The sequence below is a fragment of the Lissotriton helveticus genome, chromosome 6 (genome assembly GCF_964261635.1).
Source record: "Lissotriton helveticus chromosome 6, aLisHel1.1, whole genome shotgun sequence".
Lineage (NCBI taxonomy): Eukaryota > Metazoa > Chordata > Amphibia > Caudata > Salamandridae > Lissotriton > Lissotriton helveticus.
The window spans coordinates 1,258,902,993-1,258,924,407 of NC_136067.1; the positions used below are offsets into that span (position 1 = coordinate 1,258,902,993).

Below are 21,415 nucleotides of genomic sequence, written 5' to 3' on the forward strand. Positions count from 1 at the left end.
CCACAGTTAATGACCTTAGAATAATCAGAAAAAGCTCTGCCTCTTATACCTGCCAATTTGCAAAAGACATTAGTTACCTCATTAATCATGTCTAAAATAGACTACTGCAACAGTCTACTTCTGACCACCCATAAGTGCAACACGAATAGACTCCAGGTCTTGCAAAAGGCTGCGGCTAGACTTTTGCTGAAAATGCCCACATTTTGTTCAGTATCCAAAGATGTGAAAATTCTGCACTGGCTTCCAGTTAAACAAAGAATCACCTTTACGGTGTTTTGTTTAACCTGTAAGGCAGTTCATAATCTTGGTCCTGACTTTTTGAATCAAAGTGTTAAACAGTATGTCCCTGCTCGAAAGCTTTGCTCCACCTCTGCAAATGTATTGGTACAGCCTAAATCCAAGCAAGTCCGATGGGGCAGCAAGAGTATCTGGTTGGAAGCGTCCAAAGTATGTAATACACTTCCTCTCTGTATAATAAAAGCATCCCGTCTCTTTGCTTTTTGGAGGGCTGTAAAGACCTGGTTATTCAGGTCCTGGCAACTCTTATGACAGTCCCTGTTTTGACACTTGCAGCCGATACAGTACAGTGCTTAGACGCCCCAGGGCAGTAACACGCTCTATAAATCCAACTAACATAACAAGAGTAAGTTGGTTGAGTTCCTGCTACAGCCACAGTGCCATAAAACATGAGAAGCCTGCTCCCTTGAGAACCCGGTACCAAGACAATGACTGCCCCTGGACGTAGAGATGCAGCTTGGTAGACCGAGTCTTGACCCTTACAAGTTGCGCCTGAGTCTGCTGGACATGGGAGAGTCATTGAAGTGCAGTTTGGTCACCCAGCATGGAAGTTACTGGAAGTGAAAGAGGGAACAACTGATTTTACTGTATCCTGAGACTGGTAGACCAGTGGCAACTCTGTTTGTGCTGGACTCCACCTGGACGTTGTGGGAAATCGCCATCTTAGACCAAAGTCTCCCCACTGTATTCGTAGACAAAGGGGTGGCCACATGAAGACCCTGACACAAACTACGCCTCCTAAGTATCCTTGAGCATCTTCATCTTCCTGTATTTTTTGCATCAGGACCACTCCATTGACTTCTATGGTGGGTCACCCCTAACACTTGAAACTGAACTGGAGACTGCTTAAATAACAAGGTAACTGTTCAACTGGACCTCACTGGACTCTGTAACTGGCCCCCTCTCTGAGTTGGACCGCACAAGAGTGCCCTTAAAGTTACTTGTTCTAGCCAACCCTAAACTGTGAGTCATGGTAGAGTACAAAATATATTGCATTTAGTGAAAAGCAGTGATTTATAATTTCTATAAAAATTCATATAGTTGGAAACCTCTAATGGATTTTTGTCGATAAGGTGTCTATTTAAAAATAAAATGACAACCTATTTTTATAAATTGGTGTCAGATTTTTATTGTGCTGTTTCTTAGTTTTCAATTGTTTTGGCACTTAATGCTTTGCACTTGTTCCTTTGATAAAGCCTGCCTGCTCTGAGCCGCAGCTACCGAGAACTGAGCTAAGGTTTTACAAACGAACCCGACTGGAGCCGATACTGAATCGTGACTTTATTACATGATGAGGTTGGGCAACCATACCATTTAATAGATCATTTTCCTCACATGAACTTAACTACATTATGTTGTGGCTTTTTTCTATATTGGCAAGTGTAATTTTACGATTCTAACAGCGATTCTAAGTTGTCATGGTAGTATTATGAGTTTATGGACCAACAGTCCAAATTGAGAGATTGATTGATTGAAATTGGTGAGTTTTCATGGCTTAGAATCGTGGTGGCTTGTTTGTTTAATTGGGGAGGATGGAAATGTGAGGGTGTCTAAGCGATGGCACTGATCTGAATCATTGTTGCATTTCATTTTAGATTCCATGCTATGCGTTTGATACAGATGGTGAAAAGCATGATTTAAATCCAACAATCAAGACGTCTGGTGGCTACCTGGTTGAAGACTCTGATGAAGATGCTGATTTGTATATCAACGTTTGTAGAGACATAGGTTGGCCATTTCTTTGTCTATCTTCCCTAATTGCCTGTGTGTTTGGTCTGGTCAAGTTTTCCTTTATGAGGATACTAATGGCAATGGCCTTGATATGGGTCCAAATCCTGCCACCGTAATTGTTAATGAGGATAGGATTGATATGTGACTGACTCTACCCTAGCCTCACTCACTAGCCTTAGAAAAGCATTGGTCAGCAAGGTAGATTTATTGTGCCAGCGCCTAGACCGTTTTTTAGAGGCATCAACCTGACATGCTGATGGGTTTGGCCCAGCCTGACCAAACGGTTATATGCATCAGCTTACACTGAAATTTACTGTTTCCCGCACATTTTTCCGCTTACAGAGGCAATGGCCAAACTTGCTTTTAATTAAATGCTAACCACACCAGCTTTGTTTAACTGAATGAATCTGTCCCAGCCCAATATGCCTCCTAGAGGTGCCACTATGATACAGGATGGACTTTGCTCATGGTTCACCAGCGCAGGCACCAGCTAGCACACTATTGGCCTTACTCACATAGGTGATTAAATGACTCTTGCCTCACATTGACCAGCTTTTCTAAGGTACTGGCATTTTTTCAGGGGCATTGGGCATTTTAACAGCTGTTAGCCAGCCCTAACAGCTGCTAACTCAGAAGTTAAACTGACATTAACTAGCTGTATCCCTAGCCTGCTTGCACTTCATAGATGTTCCTGAAATGTGATTTTATGAGAGCCTTTTCAGCCGTTCAAAGTCACTGATCTGGTATGCAACCTGACTCCATCACCAAACCTCCTGGCCCTTCAAAATGATTCCAAATAGTATCTCGTTCTCGTATCATCCAGCTGCAGTGTATTATGCCATGTGTAAGCTATTCAGCAAAAGGTCTACATTTACAGGAAGCTTTGTCAAAGCCCAGCATGTCTGGCAACATTTAGATGCATATTAGTTGTAAGCGCCCCAGTCACACGTGCTGCGAATGTGAAAGTGGATGCATCAATGAGGCTAAGAAATAAGAGCATTGGTTGACTCACATAAGGTATGCATTAGCGAGTCTCCAAGGTGTCCTAACTCCTACACAATGCATTTATGAATGAGTTTAGTAAAAGGCCTAGTGATCTGCACAGATTATATGCATTAGTGTGCCTAATAACTGGAGTCGGTGGCTCCACAAAAGCAGGCATCAATGAGAATAATAACTGGCATCAGTGGATCTAAACAATGCATACATTGATAGGTGTAGAATGAGCATTAATATCTCTACGGACATTAGTTGTCCTCCCACATTTTACATACGTAAATAAGCCTCATAATAGCATTAGCGGCACCATCCATATTATCCACCGGAAAGGCTAATATGAGTGGTCTGACACAATACATGCATCAGTGGGCTTACTAATGCACTAAAAGCCCAATGCAGACTCTCGGTGTTTGAGTAATTACAGACCCATTTCACTCCTCCCAGCATTGGAGAAAATGCTAGAGCAGCTTATTAATAAACAGCTATCCCAATGTATAGAGAGGGGAGGAACACAGCATTGTACTCAATCTGGTTTCTGACAGGGCTTCAGCATGCAGGTTTCTCTTCTAGAGGTTGCTGACTTTGTTAAAACCAACTTAGATACCAGGAAAAGAGCAGTGGTCTTTCCTTGGAACTTTCTGTTGCTTTTGATACGGTCTCTCATGAGATCCTATTAAAGTTCCTGGAGGTGGCTGGGATTGTTGGCACAGCAAATTGCTGGATCTGAAAGAGACTATCAGTTATAGATTACTTACCTTAGAATTACCCACAGGCGTCAGACTGGATACTGAGTGGATACAGAGAATTTTTTTCTCCGCAGTACCCCTGTGTGTCAGTGGGTGGCCTTGGTCGACTCCGCGTTCGTCATCAGCATCGTGGTGATGTCGCTGTATCTACTTTGACGACGCCCCTGCGAACTGACGTCTGCTCTTTTTTTTCCCGCGCCAGCCCGTGGAGCCTGCTGGGACGGCAGCGAGCTTACCTGCCTTCCTGGGAGCCGGATCGTCCCCTGCCCAGCTTTGTGCCTTTTACGAAACCCTCCACTCCATCTTTGGGCAGCCCGACTCCGCCGGCGCGCCTTTCGGGTTCACTGACTCGGCTGGGGGCTTGAGGCCTTCGATGCCGGTGGCTCTGGCCTCTGCGTCGCAGGGTCCCCACCGGATCTAGGCCTGGATTCGGGTTGGCGCTGGTTGACCTCACAACACCCCCCCCTGGTGCTGATTCCTCTGACACCTCCGCTACCTCCGACGCTGGCTGTGTCCCTGGCCGGCGTTGACCCTGGCCTCCCCCTCGACATGGACACGGAGCCGGACAAGCGCCGATCAACGCCAGTACTGGAGCCAGGGGGTACTTTTGTACCACTGTTCTACTCTGGCATTCCCTTTTGCCTTTAGTGTCACCCGGGGGAGGATAGGGAGGACTGGGAGGGGTCTGTTGACCCTCTGGCAGACCAGCTAGCCTAGCCAGACTGGAGAGAGGAGTTGGGTGACACCAGTGGTGTGAACACTTCCCCAGACCCTGGTATGCTTTCTCCCACTACCGTGGCCACAGAAGAGGGTGCTTCCTATGCTGTGGTGTTGAGTAGGGTGGATTAGGCCTTGAGCTTTGAGCTTCCTATGGTGGCAAACAGGACTAACCTCCTGACTGAAGTGCTGCAGCCGTCAGCAGCCTCTTCGGAGCCCCTGCTTCCGTTTAATGAGCCCTCACAGACATCCTTCAAGGCACTTGGTCCAAGCCCAGCATGGGGGCTCCTGTGGATAGGATGATTGCCCGACGCCACCGCCCGGCTCTGGGTAACCCACTTTTCCTCTCCCAACACCTACCCCCAAGTGCTTGGTGGTCCAGGCCTCCACTTCAAAAGGTGTGTTCCCTACTTCTCCCCGAGATAGGGAATCCAAGAAGCTGGACCATCTAGGGATGAAGATGTTTTCTTCCGCCACTTAGGACTGTGGTCGGTGAACACTGCATGTCTCTTGGGCCGATACACCCACTCTGTGTGTTACATGGTTGCGCAAGTGCTTTCACAGTGACCACACTGTACTCTCCCATGCGGTTACAGAGGGTAGAGATGCAGCAAAGTTCGCCATCCGCTGTGGTCTGTATACCGCTGACTCTGAGTAGAACAATTTCTACGTCAGTAGCCTTGAGATGCTACTCCTGGCTGAGGTCCACTGGCTTCTCCGGGGATGTCCAATCGACTCTTTTGGACATGCCCTTGGATGGCCGTCGCCTGTTTGGCAACAAGGCAGACAACGGGCTCGAGCGCTTCAAGGACTCTAGAGCTACGGCCAGATCCTTGGGCCGCGCTACCACCTCTCGCTCTGTTCAGTCTGCCTTTCACCCCTTTCGTGGCTACTGAAGCGGTGCCCCACCATGTTCCACCCAAGTCCACAGGCTGCTGCAAGCTACCCAGTCTTTGCACGGCCGGGGATGTGGGACCCAGCGCCGTGGGTCTGGGGGCCAGCAGGCTGGCCAGTCCACCAGTACCCCTTCTACAGTAGACTCAAAACCTTACTAGTCAAACTTTTCAGGGCCACCAGTTGCCTGTAGGTGGCAGGATCACCATCACCTCCCCCACTGGCACAACATCACATCGGACAGATTGGTTTTGCAGATAGTCCAAGGGGGCTACTGCTTCTCTTTCGAGACTACCCCTCCCTCCATGGCACCAACACTTCATTGCATGTCGGAGTATCACTTGGCCCTTCCCCGTCAAAGTTATGTCTCTTGTCCTAGGGAGTTTTTGAGCTCGTCCCTGTCCCAGAAGGAGGTTGTGGTTGCTATGCCCACTACTTTCTGGTACCCAAGAAGGACAAAGGCCTGCGTCCTATCTTAGAACTCTGGGATGTTAACCGCTTCCTCAGGAAGGAGGAGTTCAAAATGCTCATCCTAGCTTAGGTCTTGCCTGCCCTCAACCCTGGAGACCGGATGGTGGCGTTGGACTTGCAGGACGCGTATTTCCACATCCCCGTCTTGCCTACCCATCGGCGTTACCTACGGTTTATGGTTGACCAAGAGCATTTCCAGTTTACTGTGCTCCCCTTTGCCTTACCAGTGCCCCTCGGGTGTTCACGAAAACGATGGCAGGGGTCGCAGTTCATCTGCACAAATCAGGGGTTCCAGTCTTCTCCCTATCTCGACGACTGGTTCTTGAAGGTGAGTTTGCCCCAGGCTGTTGTTTCACACCTCCAGATAATGGCGGACCTCCTGCATTCGCTGGGGTTCACAGTCAACTTGCCTAAGTCGCACCTTAACCCCTCTCAGGTGTTCCTTTTCATCGGAGCAGTTCTGGACACTGCGCAGTTTCAGGCTTATCCTCCAAAGAAGCGAGTCCAGGATATTCGGGTTATGATGCCAGTGTTCCGGCCTTTATCCCGGATTTCAGTGAGCATGACCCTGAGGCTGCTGGGCCTCATGGCCTCCTGTATCCTGCTGGTGGATCTTGCCAGGTGGCATATGTGGGCTTTGCAGTGGGTCCCAAATTTCCAGTGGGCGCAACATCAGGGTAATCTTTCCGATCTTGTCCAGATCTCGGAGGGGATTTCCTGTCCGTTGCAGTTGTGATTCACGAACCAGGATTTGGTAAACGGTAGATCTCTCTCCCTTCCCCAACCAGAGTTCACAGTGGTGACAGATGCGTCATTCCTGGGCTGGTGTGGCCACATGGGAGTGGCGGAGATTAGCGGCCTCCGGTCTCCGGCGGAGTCCTGGCTCCACAGCAACCTTCTGGAGCTCCGGGCAATCCGTCTAGCACTGAAGGCATTCCTTCCTTATGTCAAAATAGTGCAGGTGTTCACGTACAACACCTCCGCCCTGTGGTACTGCAACAAACAGGGCGGGGTGGGTTTGTGGACCCTATGTCAAGCGGCCCTTCCCCTTTGGAATTGACTGGAACATCAGAGAATGTCCCTGGTGGTTCAACACCTAGTAGGTTCCCTGAATGCCAGGGCGGACAAACTCAGCCACCGGTTCATGATGGATCACGAATGGCGTCTTCACTCGGAGGTGATACAAGGTCTCTTTCAGCGGTGGGGAGAGCCTTGGTTAGATCTATTGGCAACCAAAGAGAACACGCAATGTTAGCAGTTCTGCGCGTTGGAGTTTCCAAGGCGTCACTCGCTCGGCGACGCTTTTCATCGTGAGTGGAGTGGCTGTCTTCTATGCACCTTACATCCTATACCACTTCTACCCAGAGTGCTGAAGAATATGAGGTGCGACCGGGCCCAAGCCATTCTTGTTTACCCAGACTGGGCACGAAGAGTCTGGTATCCCGAGCTCTTGAACATAGCCATCAATCCTCCAATCAGACTGCCCCATTGGGACGATCTTCTGTCGCAGCAGCAGGGGATTGTCCTCCACCCGAATCTGTCCAGCCTCCACCTCCTTGCGTGGAGATCAAGTGTTGCCAGTTGACAGCCTTTGATCTTCCTCCCGACATCTGTAATGTTATCTTGGCAGCCAGGCGTCCCTCTCCTAAAACAGTATACGCCTGCAGATGGAACAAATTTGTGGCATGGTGCGCAGTAAAGGCTGTGGATCCCCTTTCTGAGGTTCTCCTCTTTGGCCCAGCAGGACTCTGCTCTGGGCACCCTTAAAGGCGATCTTTTGGTCATTCGGCCTTTCTTCGCATTTCTGATCAGCCTTCTCTTTCAAAGTCCCCTATTTTAAATTCGTAATGCCCTAGCGGGACTTGAACCTTGTCGTGACTTTCCTTATGTGTGCTCCTTTCGAGCAGCTACATAATTTTCCTCTCAGACTTCTGACTCTTAAAACTGCCTTTCTGGTTGGCATCACTTCTACTCGCAGGGTGAGTGAGCTTTAGACTCTCTCTTCCAAGCCTCCTTTCCTTGCTGTCCATCCAGACAAGGAAGTCCTCCGAACTAGGCCTTCTTTTCTACCCAAAGTGGTTACCTCTTTCTTATAGGACAGACCATCACTTTGCCCATTTCCTTGACACCCCTGCATCCTTTCAAGGAGAAGGAGAGACTCAACCGCCTGGATCCAAAACGTGCATTATCATTCTATTTGGCTCTCACAAAACAATTCCGGGTGGACAATCAACTCTTTGTTGGCTTTGTGGGTGCCAAGAAAGGTCGGGCCATGGAAAAACAGGCCATCTATAGATGGGTCATTGTTTGCATTAAAGTCTGTTATTCCTTATGGAAAAGGAACCTCCGGAGTACTGCGCACCCACTCAACCAGAGAGACGGCAGCCACTACTCCTTTGGGACGTGGAATCCCCCTCAATGACATCTGCCAGGCAGCTACGTGGGCATCTCTGCACACATTCACTAAACGTTATTGCCTGGATAGTCCCGTCCGGAGAGACATCTTCTTTGGCTATTAGGTTCTCCAGGACTTTCTGGTGTGAACTTAGTTCGCAGACCTGCCTCCAGGGTTGGTATTGTTGGGATATGTAGGTAAGGAATCTATAACTAATAGTCTCTTTCAGATGAACAAGTTGCTTACCTTCGGTAAAGTTATATCTCTAAAAGACCTATATTAATTATAGATTCCTTAACGTCACACCCATCCTCCCTGTTCTGCAAACTAACTTCTAGAGTGAGGGTCTCCCTTTCAGGGCCCTAGTTTTGTGCACCAGTGATCAGTGTCTTGCATGGCTCTGCGCTTCTGGCCTGGAATGTTGTGTAAAAGAACTGACGTCCGCGCGTAGGGGCGGCGTCTAAGTAGATACCACAACGTCACCACGGCGATGCCGATGACTAACGCAGAGTCGACTGACGCCACCTACCGACACGCAGGGGTAATGCTGTGAAAAAAATTCTCTGGATCCAGTCTGACGCCTGGGGATAATTCTAAGGTAAGGACTCTATAGTATCTTATTCAAGTCTTTATTTTTTCTAATTAGAGAGTGTGTAAGCAGTTTATCTTCCGCCTATCCTCTCAAGTTTTAAACAACTGAGATGTAGTGTCCCGAAAGGCTCCGCATTGAACCCTGCTGCTTTCAGCGTTGTATGGCTCTGCCAGGGAAGGCTGTCAAACAGTGGGGTTTCATCCTAGTATCTTATGGATTTGGATTTGGATTTTTAGAGCGCATAGCTACCCTTGGGCATCCCAGCGCTAACGAGACCTAATTTTCCTGGGGGGAGGGGGGGACAGAAAGGAGGAAGGGGTGTTTAGGGGAAGAGCCAGGTTTTTAATTGCTTTCGGAATGAAAGGAGGTTGTGTTCTCTCCTCATGGCTACTGGGAGGGTGTTCCAAAGTTTAGGCGTGTTGTAGGCAAACAAGCGGCCGCCGGATCTAGCCTTTTTTATTCTTGGGATGCTGGCAAGGGCGAGAGAGTTGCAGATGATACCCAGCTGATGCTGTCATTTCAGCAAATAAACAACTCGATTGTGAAGAATTTCCATTACTGTTCGTCTACGAAGGCAAATTGGATGGAATGCCTCTGTCTGACACTTAATTGACAATTGTAGAGTGGAGTGATCTCCATTTTATCCATGTATTCAATGGTATTTTTGTTATCAATAGAATGCGTGCATTTCGGGATTGCAGTCCGCCCTCCAACCACGTAGGAAAATATGACAATAGGTTGGGGAACGTAATATCGCTCCCATGCCGGAAGCACTGCTGAAAGGCTTTTTTTACACTAAAATTCATCCAGTTTTGTAATTTTAATCCAATTATTCCAATTCTCGATTTTTTTATTCCTTTTTGTCCGTCACATGAAAAACCATTATGTATTCAATTCTGATGGGGTAAATATGCCCACCCAAGCCTTATTTTTACGGCAGGAAACATACATAGGTCATCCTCAGTAGTATCACATTACCAATGCATTTCGGTTGCTTTCATCAACCTTCATCAGGGGTTCACTACAAAGTCCGACAACATTTCAGACTTCATATTTTAAAACGCATGTAATATCGATACATTAACATTATTCATTGTGTACTTTTTTTTTAAAAAGCTCAACCATCGCTTTCCCTCTAGTTCCTCCCAACGCTTAACTGCTCCAGATCAACTCCCCTTCATCTGTATATACAATACAGTCCCACGTTACAGAACATCTACGAGAATGTCTCCCCACTGAAAGTGGTTTTGCAGGACGGGGGTGGGGGGTGGGGCTGGGACGTACACAGTCCGATGCATATCCCTTTAGCAATCCTGCCTTTGCCCTTGCTCACTTTGCCACTGGATTCAAGCTAGCCTGGCTGATGAAGGGTGTTACCCAGAAACCGGTTCCAGGATGCTTGTTTCCGTTTCAGGGAACCACTGGCTTGGCCCTGTGGGCTGGACTGTTCCCATGAGGCACAAGGTCAAGACTGATTTGCATATAGCTGGGTCTGCACTGAGGTGGCTCAGTTAGCTAAAGATTGATGGTGGATTCAACCCAAATCTGTGGCTGGGGTGAATATCTGAAAAGTTTCAGTACTCGTCCATCATCTCCTTTTGTTTGCTATGCAACAAAATTCAGCATAAAGGCATGCGTGGGAAAGACACGGTTGTGGTTCAGACCGCGTTGTTTAGGCTTGCGTGGTTTAGACATGCATGGTTGTATCATACAACTGTTGGCAAGAGAGGAGGAAGGGCAGGCAAAAAAGGTCATGTGGAGGATGAGATCATGTGCACAGAGAGCACATCTCTAAGGCCAATTGTAAAAATAGCGTGTTACTTTGGCTTAGCAAGAGATTGTGTGCAAGGTGGCACAAAGACCCTGTGCAACAAGAGATGTTGAAAAAAAGATAAGGTCACCAGGGCTGTGTGCAACAAAAGATCATGTGAGAGAAGCATGTCACCATGGCCTCATGTGGAAAAATCAGTTCACTATAGTCATGTGCAGAAACAATAAATATCCTGGAGCAAAGCAATTGCAGCAGGAGATAATGCACAAGAGAATGTCACAGGGGTCCTGTGAAGAAAACACAGGTCACTAGGGATCTGGACAGCTGGAGAGTATTTGCAACAAAAAAAAAAGTAAAGGACCTGTGTAGCAGGACATCATCGGTCATGAGAGCCTATTCAATGCAGAATAGATCACCAGGGCTCGTTGTACAGATTTCAAACGGTTGTTTGAAACAGTAGCGTAATGTGTAATTATAAGGCCTACTGAACACCTTACACAAAGACCCCTGAAAATGCCACAGTCCATTATGGAGCTGCCAGTAGCCAAGTTAGAAAAAACTATTGGGGGTTGGCTCTAGTCAGTAAGGCTGAGCCTGGAATTCAAATAACAACAAGGGAGTGCCAGTACTGAACAAAATTAATTTCGAAATTACTAAAAATACATCCTAATCACGAGAAAAACTCCATGAGAGGGAAATGACTACTTAATAGTTTTTTATTTAAAGTATTTTTTAAACAAATTTCACATTTTTAATACATGGTGAACACGATTTTCGCTTCTTTCAACAAGACAAAAATATGAAAATAAATGCAATCAACACACACCCACTCATTCATTCAGTTCCACAGACATATCTCATATAGCCAGATTCGAATCACACAAAAGAAAGTATCCAAAAACTACTAGCGAGAGAGGGCCACTATCTACAAATCGTTATATACAGTGAAACACTTTTTCTATATATATACAATGTACATTCCTGAGTTTCAAATCATTTTAGTAAAATTTATTTACAATAACCAAGGAAAAGGTAATGTACAGGTTTTGGACCACCAGGTTAGACTACTTGAATGCCTGGATAGTCTAGTAGATCATAGTGGCGGGGCCTACGCGTTTCGAATCCTGAAACAGTTGATACGGATTCTCCTCAGGGCCTAATGTAGAACTCTGGAAAAGTGCAGAGAAAGAAAAAGAAAAAGAAGGATGCATCAGCACTGTCAATTGTTTCAATTGTCATAAAGTTTTAAACAAGTCTTAAAAAACCACTACTGGGCACATCAGGAGCACCGCATTGCAATAGCACAACAAGTCAACACATGGGCTTACCAATATCTTCTCATTACTATGTAGGTAAAAAACTTATAGTGCGCTGTGGGGAACAAGGGAACACAGAGGGTCCTGTTCCTAAATGCTGGAACACAAAGAAAAACTAGTTTGGACCTTGAACATTGTTAAAATAAGTGGCTAGACTCGCTATACTGGAAGGTGTTGAAAAAAAGCTGGGGCTATCGACTTACTTATTTTTTAGCAGAGGGGCCGTTTACAGCAAAAGGGATGCTCGTTGCAGGTAAGAGTTGCTGGTGATTACCTAAGGGTATATATAATTTGCTTTTAGAACCGTTCACAAGCCGGGATGCACAAAACAAAGAATAGTGTGACTTGCGGGAAATTAATGTATGATGTTATAGAGCTGAAGAGTATACACGGGGCCCTTTAACACATCCATACAGGGGGGTTGTGAGCACAAGAAAAACCAACGTATGGTGATCTTACCGGGAGGAAATAATCTTCATGCTTCGCCTCATTTGACTGGCGCTGTTTAACCTACTCGGAGATAAATTAAGGGTGGCGTCAGCACCGCTACATAGTCTCAATATTGCAAAGATTACTAGGCGAGCCGGTTAGCCAAGTTAGGGCATCTCATGGAGAGGGACAGGACCCCACAGAACCTTTTTTTTTTTTTTTTTTTTTTTTTTTTTTTAAAGCAAAAAAACTTTATTTGTCATCTTTCCAATGTAAAAACAAAAACATAGAACATTGCAGCACCGTTATCAAGAATTACAGTACAATAGCAGAGCCATCAGGTTACGGTAACAGAACGCAACAAGGGGGACCTGCGTTATGTTAAGAGAGAAAAAAACGAGAATAACTAAACTGCGGCTGAAAAGACCTATCCTGACACCCCCTCCCACCAACTCTCTGTCACTCAATAACTACTCTTCGCTATCTGTGCAGTCATCCTCTGAGTCCTCTCCCTTTGGATCCAGAAATGTAGTGCATAGTGCTCTCTAAGTTTCCAGTTTGACTTGCAATTTAGTATCCGAGCGGGTGCGCTGCATCGTAGTCTTCTCTGCCACGGACCACTCCAACATCTCAGGCCACGACACCTCTGCGGGAGCCTGAACCCCCATACAAGTGATGGGTATCTTCCTCCCCGCCAGCACCAGGTTTAACTGCAGGAACCGGTAAGTCTGCAATTACATCCCTGCCAAGATGAGCATGTCACTATGGCCCCACAGTAGAAGACCAAGTGCAGAGGAGCAGATTCTTAGTTTCCGATTGCACCAGGCATCTTGCAGTTTTGCTTCCCATTGCAAATGGTCTGTTTGGTTGAACTGTAGCTCATCATCTGTACTGTTACCAGTCCTCTGCACAGAGAGTAAGGTGATAGGGCCTGGGTAGCAACTGCATGGTAAAATGATCAGAGTCCCTAACAAAGTCATAAGTATTCTCTACAGGACATGCACATCTGCATTATGAAATGATCACCAGGATTGTCATTCGGCATGTGCAGGGACGGGTGATTATGGGAGGTCTCTAAAGAAAAGAGAACAGAGATAAAAATCGGATTATCAGTGTCATGGTAACCTTAAGTCAAACACCGGGAGGGCAAATCAACAGGACATCTAGCTGATCCACATGACCATGTCCTTAGGGCCCGACATCAAAAACTTTTATAGTAGATTCTTGACCAGTGATTTCCACTTTGCCCATCTCAAACATTTTTTTATAGTAGACTTGTAGGCCAGACGGGTAAGCGTCCACACATTGTAAACACACACTGTCCTTCCCTGCTCTATGCATTTGAAGTTCATACTGAGGGGAAGGAGAAGAAATAGCTTAAGACAGTTATCTGTATACCATGACCCAGCAGTTGGAGCACCAGTACTTTGAAAATGTGGCATTGCCATCACACTTTTTGCTCCTCTACATATTTAACAGGTAGCCTTACAAGCACAGCACTGATCTGGACCAAGTAAGCTCTCGCTTCTTACCTCCGAGCCAGTGCCACAGACTACTTTACTGCTCTCATTTCTTGTCAGTCTCTCTGCTTCTAGGAATTCCACTTATGCAAAAGAAACAATTGATGGACGGAATGCTGGACAATGCAAACATTCACCTCCACTCACAAGGATCTGGGTTTAGTCCATCATTCTTTTGCTCACCACACCACCCCAGTTTGGACCCAGTTATATGCAAATCAGTCTTGATCCTGTTCCTTGTGGGAACAGTCCAGCCCGAGCTGCCAAGCCAGGTCCTCCCTGGACCGGAAACAAGCATCCTGGGACCGGTTGCTGGGCATCACCCTTCATCAGCCAGGCAAACTTGAATTCAGTGGTGTAGTGAGCACGGGACCCAGGCCTGGGCATACCCTTCCCACTTAGGGTGACGTATGCAAAAAAACTAATTCCGCAGCATGGTCTGCTTCGTACACCCTAGGCTTTGTCTGTGGTACCATGCTATGCCTGATGTCCTCCTGTGACATCCTGCTGCTGGGCACATAATGGGTCTCTGCTCCACTATTGTTAACAGCCTCTCCAGTATACATAACAACCTGTGACCTCTCCTGATCGGGCTATCACTGCTCTCTGCATTGACAAGGCGCCTGTAGACACACGCACCCAGCAGGGCCAATGCTGGTATACTTTGCCAAGGGGTCCACTAACTGGTATCCACAATAATTTCACCCAGCTATTCCATCTCCTTTGACTGAAAGTCTGAGTCCTGTGCAGGCTCCATTACTTGTACTTGGTGCTCTTCGGGCTGTAACCTTTCTCCCCCTGACAATTCTGTCTGTGCTCGGCTCTTCTCCGGGTCGTTCCTGTCAGGCAATATTCTAGTGTCCAGTATGCACCGCATACACCGTTCTAACAGTAGCCAGCCAGTCACCGCCGGCTAGTCAACCTTGTCCTTCGCTATATTTCTTGGAGACTAATGCAGAGGCAATCTTAAGAGCAAGGAATCACCATCACTTCATGTTGTAGTGCGTTAGAGCTGCTCTTGGCACTCATAGCATTGTATTATAGTTGCACTTATGTACCGCTGCTTAGCCCTGATGGCATTCTACCACTGTGTTGTATTGCACTTCATCATAATACCACTACATCACCTCCACTACATTGTGTAATGTTACATTGTCCAAGGAAAGGATATTAACACTTTGGCTGCTAGGGAGATTATCCTGCTGTGCTGGGCCCTAATGTAAATAGGTGTGGTCAGGACGAGCTGAGCTCGTCATGAGCACACGAGCACCGTGCCTCATGACGAGCTGAGCTCGTCATGAGCACAGAAGGGGTTAAGTAGTTTAAGAATAAGTGTTACATTTTTAATAAAAGAGCAAGGATAATTCCCAAAAGAGAGGCCCTCAGCCTCAAGACAATTTAATAACGATGTAGTGGAAGTTGCCTAGTAGTAGTTGATGTAGCGGATAGCAATATATAACCTAAAACCCTTTTGATGTGCCGATTAAGCAAATTAGCAACGACTAGCACCATATACTGTAGGGAGTGCTTGTTTAGAAAAATGCTGGCTTGCTGTGTCTTCTTTGTAGGAAGTGTTTTGGTGCTGTGCGTTCTAAGCTCCCCATCACTTGTCCCTAAGTGTTTACTGGAGTGAAGATGAGGGAGGATAACATGCATGAGTTTATATTAGTTTATTGTTCCGTTTGGTTGCAAGGGTGTGGCCTCTGCTGTGTTTTGCTGTCTTGCTTGATAACATTTTTTTTTTAAAAATTAGTTTTTTTTACAATTCTACAGGAACAAGCAATAGTAAAGCAATCCCTATGTAGGGAGTCTAGAAAGAGTGCGCAAATTGTGTAACACCAAATCCTAGCGTATACATAACGTACATCAGTGTCATCGTATAATCCACCAATAACAAAGAACAACATTGGTAATACAATGGGAAATTGTACAACTAGGACTTGGAAGGGGGGCACAGAGGTGGACTGGGAGCAAGGTGCATTGGAGGGCACTGAGAGGTGTCTTGCATTAAACAAAATAACTGTGCTGGTGTAGGCAGGGTGGGAAGGCCTGTTAGTTGTAGGACTGTGTGATGTGCATTGTTGTGGGGGTAGGGAAGTATGGGGCCGAGAGGAAGAGATATATGTCAGAAAATCGTAGGAAAGATGCTTGTAGGGTGTTTTCTGTGGTGCCAAGCTCATGGAGGTAGATAATCTGGTGACTTTAGTTATAGGAATGGCGACAAAAGGGTGTTCCATTCCTAGAATATGTGGCTCTTGCGAAGGTAACCCACTTCCACTTACCAGAGAGTGGTTCCCACTGCTGTCCCCCATTTACGTACCACACCCTGCCATGCATCTAGCGGCTGAGCAGGGTGGCTTGCCCTTGTAATGTAAGTATCCATTTGGCCAGTAGAAGAGCTTTTATTTAAGAACACCAAGGGCACAGGCTTCCCAGGTGTAGATGTCTGTGAGTTCAGTGAACTCACAGAGCGTAGTGTGAATTCCTTGCCAGTTGGCGAGGAGAGCTGGGCAGGACCATGACGTGGCGGAGATCTGCGTCCCCTGTGTAGCAGCGGGCCATCGTAGATCCGCTGTTGGAAAATAGCACTGGAGTTGTGCAGTGGTCAAGTATGCATGATGTAGTATATGGAACTGGATTTTTTTTATCCTGCCATGTCTGGAGACACGTGGGAAAAGCCAAGGCCTGCATCCATTCAGCATCCTTCAGTGCCTTTCCTATAGCTTCTTCCCACTTCGTGCGTAAGGGCTCCAAGGAGATTCCAGTATGACCCTGGGTTGCCTTGTAGAGCCATGCAATTAAATGGCCACCCTCCACCATGGTAAAAAAGTGTTTGATAAACAGCTTATGTAGACGGTTCCTAGTCTCTGGTGGACCACAAGGTGAAGCAAGTGTTGTGTAGTTGCAGCAGGTGAGGGTTTGTCATGGTGGAAGGCCATGCTCTGTCTGGAGTTGCTCAAAAGAGAGCAGATGGTCGTTGGAGAAAAGGTCTCAAGCTGTGGCCATGGATCTTTCATGTCAGCCATGTAAGTCCGAAGCAGAGTATGTGCCCGGATAGCATGAGAAGCCTTGTAGTCGGAACCCCAGAGCATAAGGAGGAACATGGCATGTGATAAATCCTGTTCAGGTGATACATTTGTGGGCAATCTGAATCTTTAGACAGTGCGTGTTGTCTTGTATTTGTTGTGGAAATAGTAAGCCATGAATTATGGCGGCTCTGAGGTGATGTGTGTGGTGGTAGGCTTCTTCCAGGTTGTTGTTTGGCTGCCACCTGGTAACCCACTGCAGTTGTGCCATCAGGAGCGAGGCTTCAAATGATGGGACGCCCAGACATCCTTCTCCGGTAGGCACCTGCAATTTTTTTCAGGGCTATCTGACTGCTGCCACTACTCCATATCCGTTCTGTTAGTAGTCAATCAAGGTTACCAAATAAACTGTGGGGGATACTAGAGGAAGATAGGTAGAGTAATGCAGAAGATGAAGTAATATCACAATTTTTGATAAAACTATCTTCCCAGTTGGAGCAAGTGGTAACTTCTTCCAGAAGAGTATGAAGGACTTCAATGCTGTGAGTACGGGATGTTCGCAGATTGCCGTCAAGTAGATCATTTGGAGAGTGGAACAAACAAATACCTAGGTACTGGACTGCAGAAAGCTAGCTTGTAAGGGGAAGTTCCCTTCAGATGGATCTCCTGTGGGGTTAGGTCAGCCTGAAGTGTGTAAACAAAGTATATGTCCCAGTTAACCACCAGGCCTGCATGCCTGGCAAATGTCTGGAGTGCATTTTGGATGGGGGTGAGGTCTGTACTGTCATTGCAGAGATACAACAGGAGATCGTTGGCTTAAAGCAATACTGCATGCGTTCGGCTGGCAAGAGGATTTCCCCAGTGCTGACCCTCTATTCTGAGCCGGATGGCAAGCGGGTCCATCGCCTACTGCTAATAGCAAGGGCTAGAGAGGGCACCCCTACTGGGTGCCATGCCCAACAGAGAATGTGGCTGAGATGGAATGGAATGTCCTAACCATACCCTTGAGAGAGGTTTGGTGTATAGGAGATGCGTGTAGGTAAGAAGGAGTTTACCTATACCCAATTGTGTAAGAACATGAACTAAGCAGTCCCATTTCAGCGTTTTTAACTCCTTCTCTATTTCAAGAACAAGGCAGACCGCAAATGGGAACTGTCCCTGTACCTGATCCTGTACAGGAAAAAAAGCCACAGATTGTGAGGTGCTGTGGCCTGGGACTACCCAGTTCTGGGATGGATGAATAAACTCCAGTAGGATTTGGACATATCTAGCTGATGAGATTTTGCCCAGTATTTTATAATTAGCCCCTAGGATGGCTATAGGGCAATATGAAGACAAACAGGTAGGATCCTGGTTTGATATGGGAATCAATACTAATAAAGATTCCCAGAGGGAGGATCGTAGCTCACCTAATCTCAGGGCTTTGTTGTGCATTTCAGCTAGTCAAGCGCAATGTAGTATTCTATAGTAAAGGCCATTGAGGCCCAGTGGTCTTGTTTCTGGGCAGGTCTTGGATCGCTTGCTTTACATCTGCCAGTGTGATCATGGAGTATAAGTTTTCTCTTAGGGATGCTGTGATGCGTGGCAGGGATAGGTTGGTTCGGAATGACTCCTTGTCACCGTCCGGTACTTGACAAGACACTTTGTAAATGCCAGAGTAATATCTGAAAAATTCCTGTTGTCTGCGAAGAGTTGCACCCCTGGGTGAGGTGAGCTTGAGGATGGGAGTCACTCTTTGCTCTTGATAGATTAACCAAGCGAGAAAGCGTCCAGATTTGTTGCCCTCTTTGTGGGTTTTTGCCACGTACCGAGTGAGGTTAAAGCACCATAAGTGCTATAGGAGAGACGCGTGTTGGGACATTGATTCTTCCAGTGTGGTCTTGTGAGACACACCTCATTCAGCCTGGCATTCAAGTAGAGGCAGGCGTCGTTCTGCTTCTGTGATTTCCCAGTCAAGAGCTCTACGGATGCCCACTATCTCCTGAATGCAAATACCACAAGTAACTACATTAACGGCATCCCATTATTTGGGCCTGCTGGCTTTTGAGGTACGAATATATGGAGTATCACTTTCATGCTGTATGCATGCCCCTAACATTGTATGTGAGGAAGCTAGTGGTGTTCTGTGGTGTTATTATGTGGAAAAAATGCATGTTCTGGGGATGGGAGATGCTAGTGAATACTGCCCTATTGCTATGTCCTCCCGTCTGCCTTCGATGTGTTGGTTCACGCATGTTTGTCTCCTTGGGCCGTGTAAAGGAAGAGGTGGTAAGGGGGAATAGGTACTAGAACAATAACTCGCAGAGCCTCCCACTACAGGCAGTACGCCCAAACTGGGTGATATAAAGAAACCTGGAAAACGTGTGGGTGGCCAAGTGGGGAACAAGTGGGTGCAGACGAGGTCCACCCTATATATCAAGAAAGTGGTCAAGGCCCGGTTGTATGAATGTAGGGATCCAATGGGTCACAATGTCCAAGCCGTTGGTCGTCCGGAGGGAGTTGGGCCAAGAGTTGAACAACTACTGAATATCGAAGCTGTACCGAGGAAGTGGGAAATGTTTTTGAAGTAAGTGATGTCATATTAGGGCCACTGCAGTTTGAGGTGTCACCTGCAGGGGGGGAACGACACTGGGGGTGGGGGAAGAGGTGTTGTCTGTGTGGAGGCAGGAGAGGAGTCTGTGTCACCATCTGAGGAGATGTGAGGATCACTGTCCAAGTCGGATGGGTCAGCCTCTACCCCCAGATTGGCTGCAGCTTTGAGGGCTTGTCTGCGGTCCTCTATTATCTGTTCCCGTGCCAGGGCCTTCAGAGATGAGGTTCTCGGGGATGGGCCGTTCTGAGAGCTGCTTCGCTATTTCCAGCCTATTCTTGGTGGTTGGGTTACTCTGCTGAGTTCACTTGGCAAGGGGGTATCTGAATGTTTCTGTCCAATTCCAGACTTCTTTTGGGTCTGTTAAGAAGCGCAATTCGCCTTTATCCAGATGTTTGAGGCGCACTGGAAACCGGAAGTATGGGACCCCCTGAAAAGTTGCAGCTTATTGACTGAAGAAAACTCAGTAGACAACAAGTAGTATGTGGCACGTCTGGTTTATTCACCTCATCCATCAACTGCCCAAGTACAACTGACGGTCATGGAACTTCCAAGTAAGCATTCTTAAAATACCATTCTAAGTAGAACAGTAATAAGAAGAAGTTCTATATTGAGAAAATGTACTGTGCAATGTCACACATCTCCCTCTTTCACAGCAATAAAAACAAGTAAAGAGGGAAAATAAAAAGAAAACACAAAATGTATACATAATCTTTCATGTATACCGGGAGTCTACGTACCCTCTGACTCCTTTCTCTTACACTTGTTAACAAATGTGAAGACTCAGCAGAAGAAGGAACATTACTGGTCGAAGGGCCACATGAGTCTTTCTCAAACTCACTATCCTTGAAAGAAGATAGTTTTGAACTTACTACAACAACTCTATTTTTGTTCCAAATTCTACCATCATCGGTTTTGACTGCATTCTTAAATAACTTTACCACATATCTGCTCTTTGCAAATTTTGACCAATATTGACAACCAACTGGAGATCTAATTTTTACCAGATCTCCAATTTTCACTTACTTATTAATAAAACGTTTCTTGGTATCAAAATACATTTTTCTATCAATCTGTTTCTTCTCTTCTCTGGTTCTCCAATCACCAATATTATTGTCAATGAGACCTTTGTTTAATTTCATCCATCCTGGACATAACTTAGAATTAGGAACTCTACCTTTAAAAAGTTCAAAGGGAGACCTCCCCGTAGTTAGATGGGGTGACATACGATAAGCTGTGATCCTATCTTGAATGACATCTTTCCAATTCAATCCATTCTCCCTAGCCAGTTGTATACTCTCTTTGAGAGTTTTGTTGACTCTCTCCACAGCACCATTAGTTTCAGGATGATAGATTGCACTTCTCTTTTGAGCAATACCACAATTTCACATGATAAGAACTCATTAGAACAAAATTGTGGTCCATTATCTGAAAGTATACTATTTGGGAAACTTTCTCTTTTAGAAATTCCTTCTAAAAACTTTACAACACTTCCTGTAGAGATATCTCGAACTGCTCCTACCTCGATCCATCTGGAAGACCAATCTAGGACCACAATAAGGTAGGGAGTATCACTCACCCCATGCAATGGACCAAGAATATCAAAGGCAATCTCAACCCATGGGTATTTGGGTAACTTTCTACATGCCATTGGAATTTGTTTTGTTTTAAGAATCTTGTCACTCGCACAACATTCTAGACATTCACGCACCACCCTTTCAACTAAATCCATCCCAGGCCACCAAAATTGTAAATTCAAAAACTCTTTTGTTTTTGCAATTCCAAGATGACCAGAGTGAGCTAGGTTCAAAAGTTTACTTCTTATCCCCAAAGGAGGAACACGTTTTATGCCACGAGCAAGAACACCATCAACAACTGATAATTCTTCACTAACCAAAACCCAAGGTTTATCAAGACGTTT

At 46.3% G+C, this 21,415-nt stretch overlaps 1 protein-coding gene across 1 annotated transcript in view; it reads left to right on the forward strand.

Annotated features, from left to right (window-relative positions):
* IGF2R (insulin like growth factor 2 receptor) overlaps positions 1-21,415 on the forward strand; it is a 1,933,894-nt gene that overhangs the window by 189,895 nt on the left and 1,722,584 nt on the right. Inside the window, exon 5 of the mRNA XM_078648980.1 lies at positions 1,893-2,025. Coding sequence (XP_078505106.1) covers positions 1,893-2,025 — 133 coding nt within the window. The remainder of the gene's footprint in view (positions 1-1,892; positions 2,026-21,415) is intronic.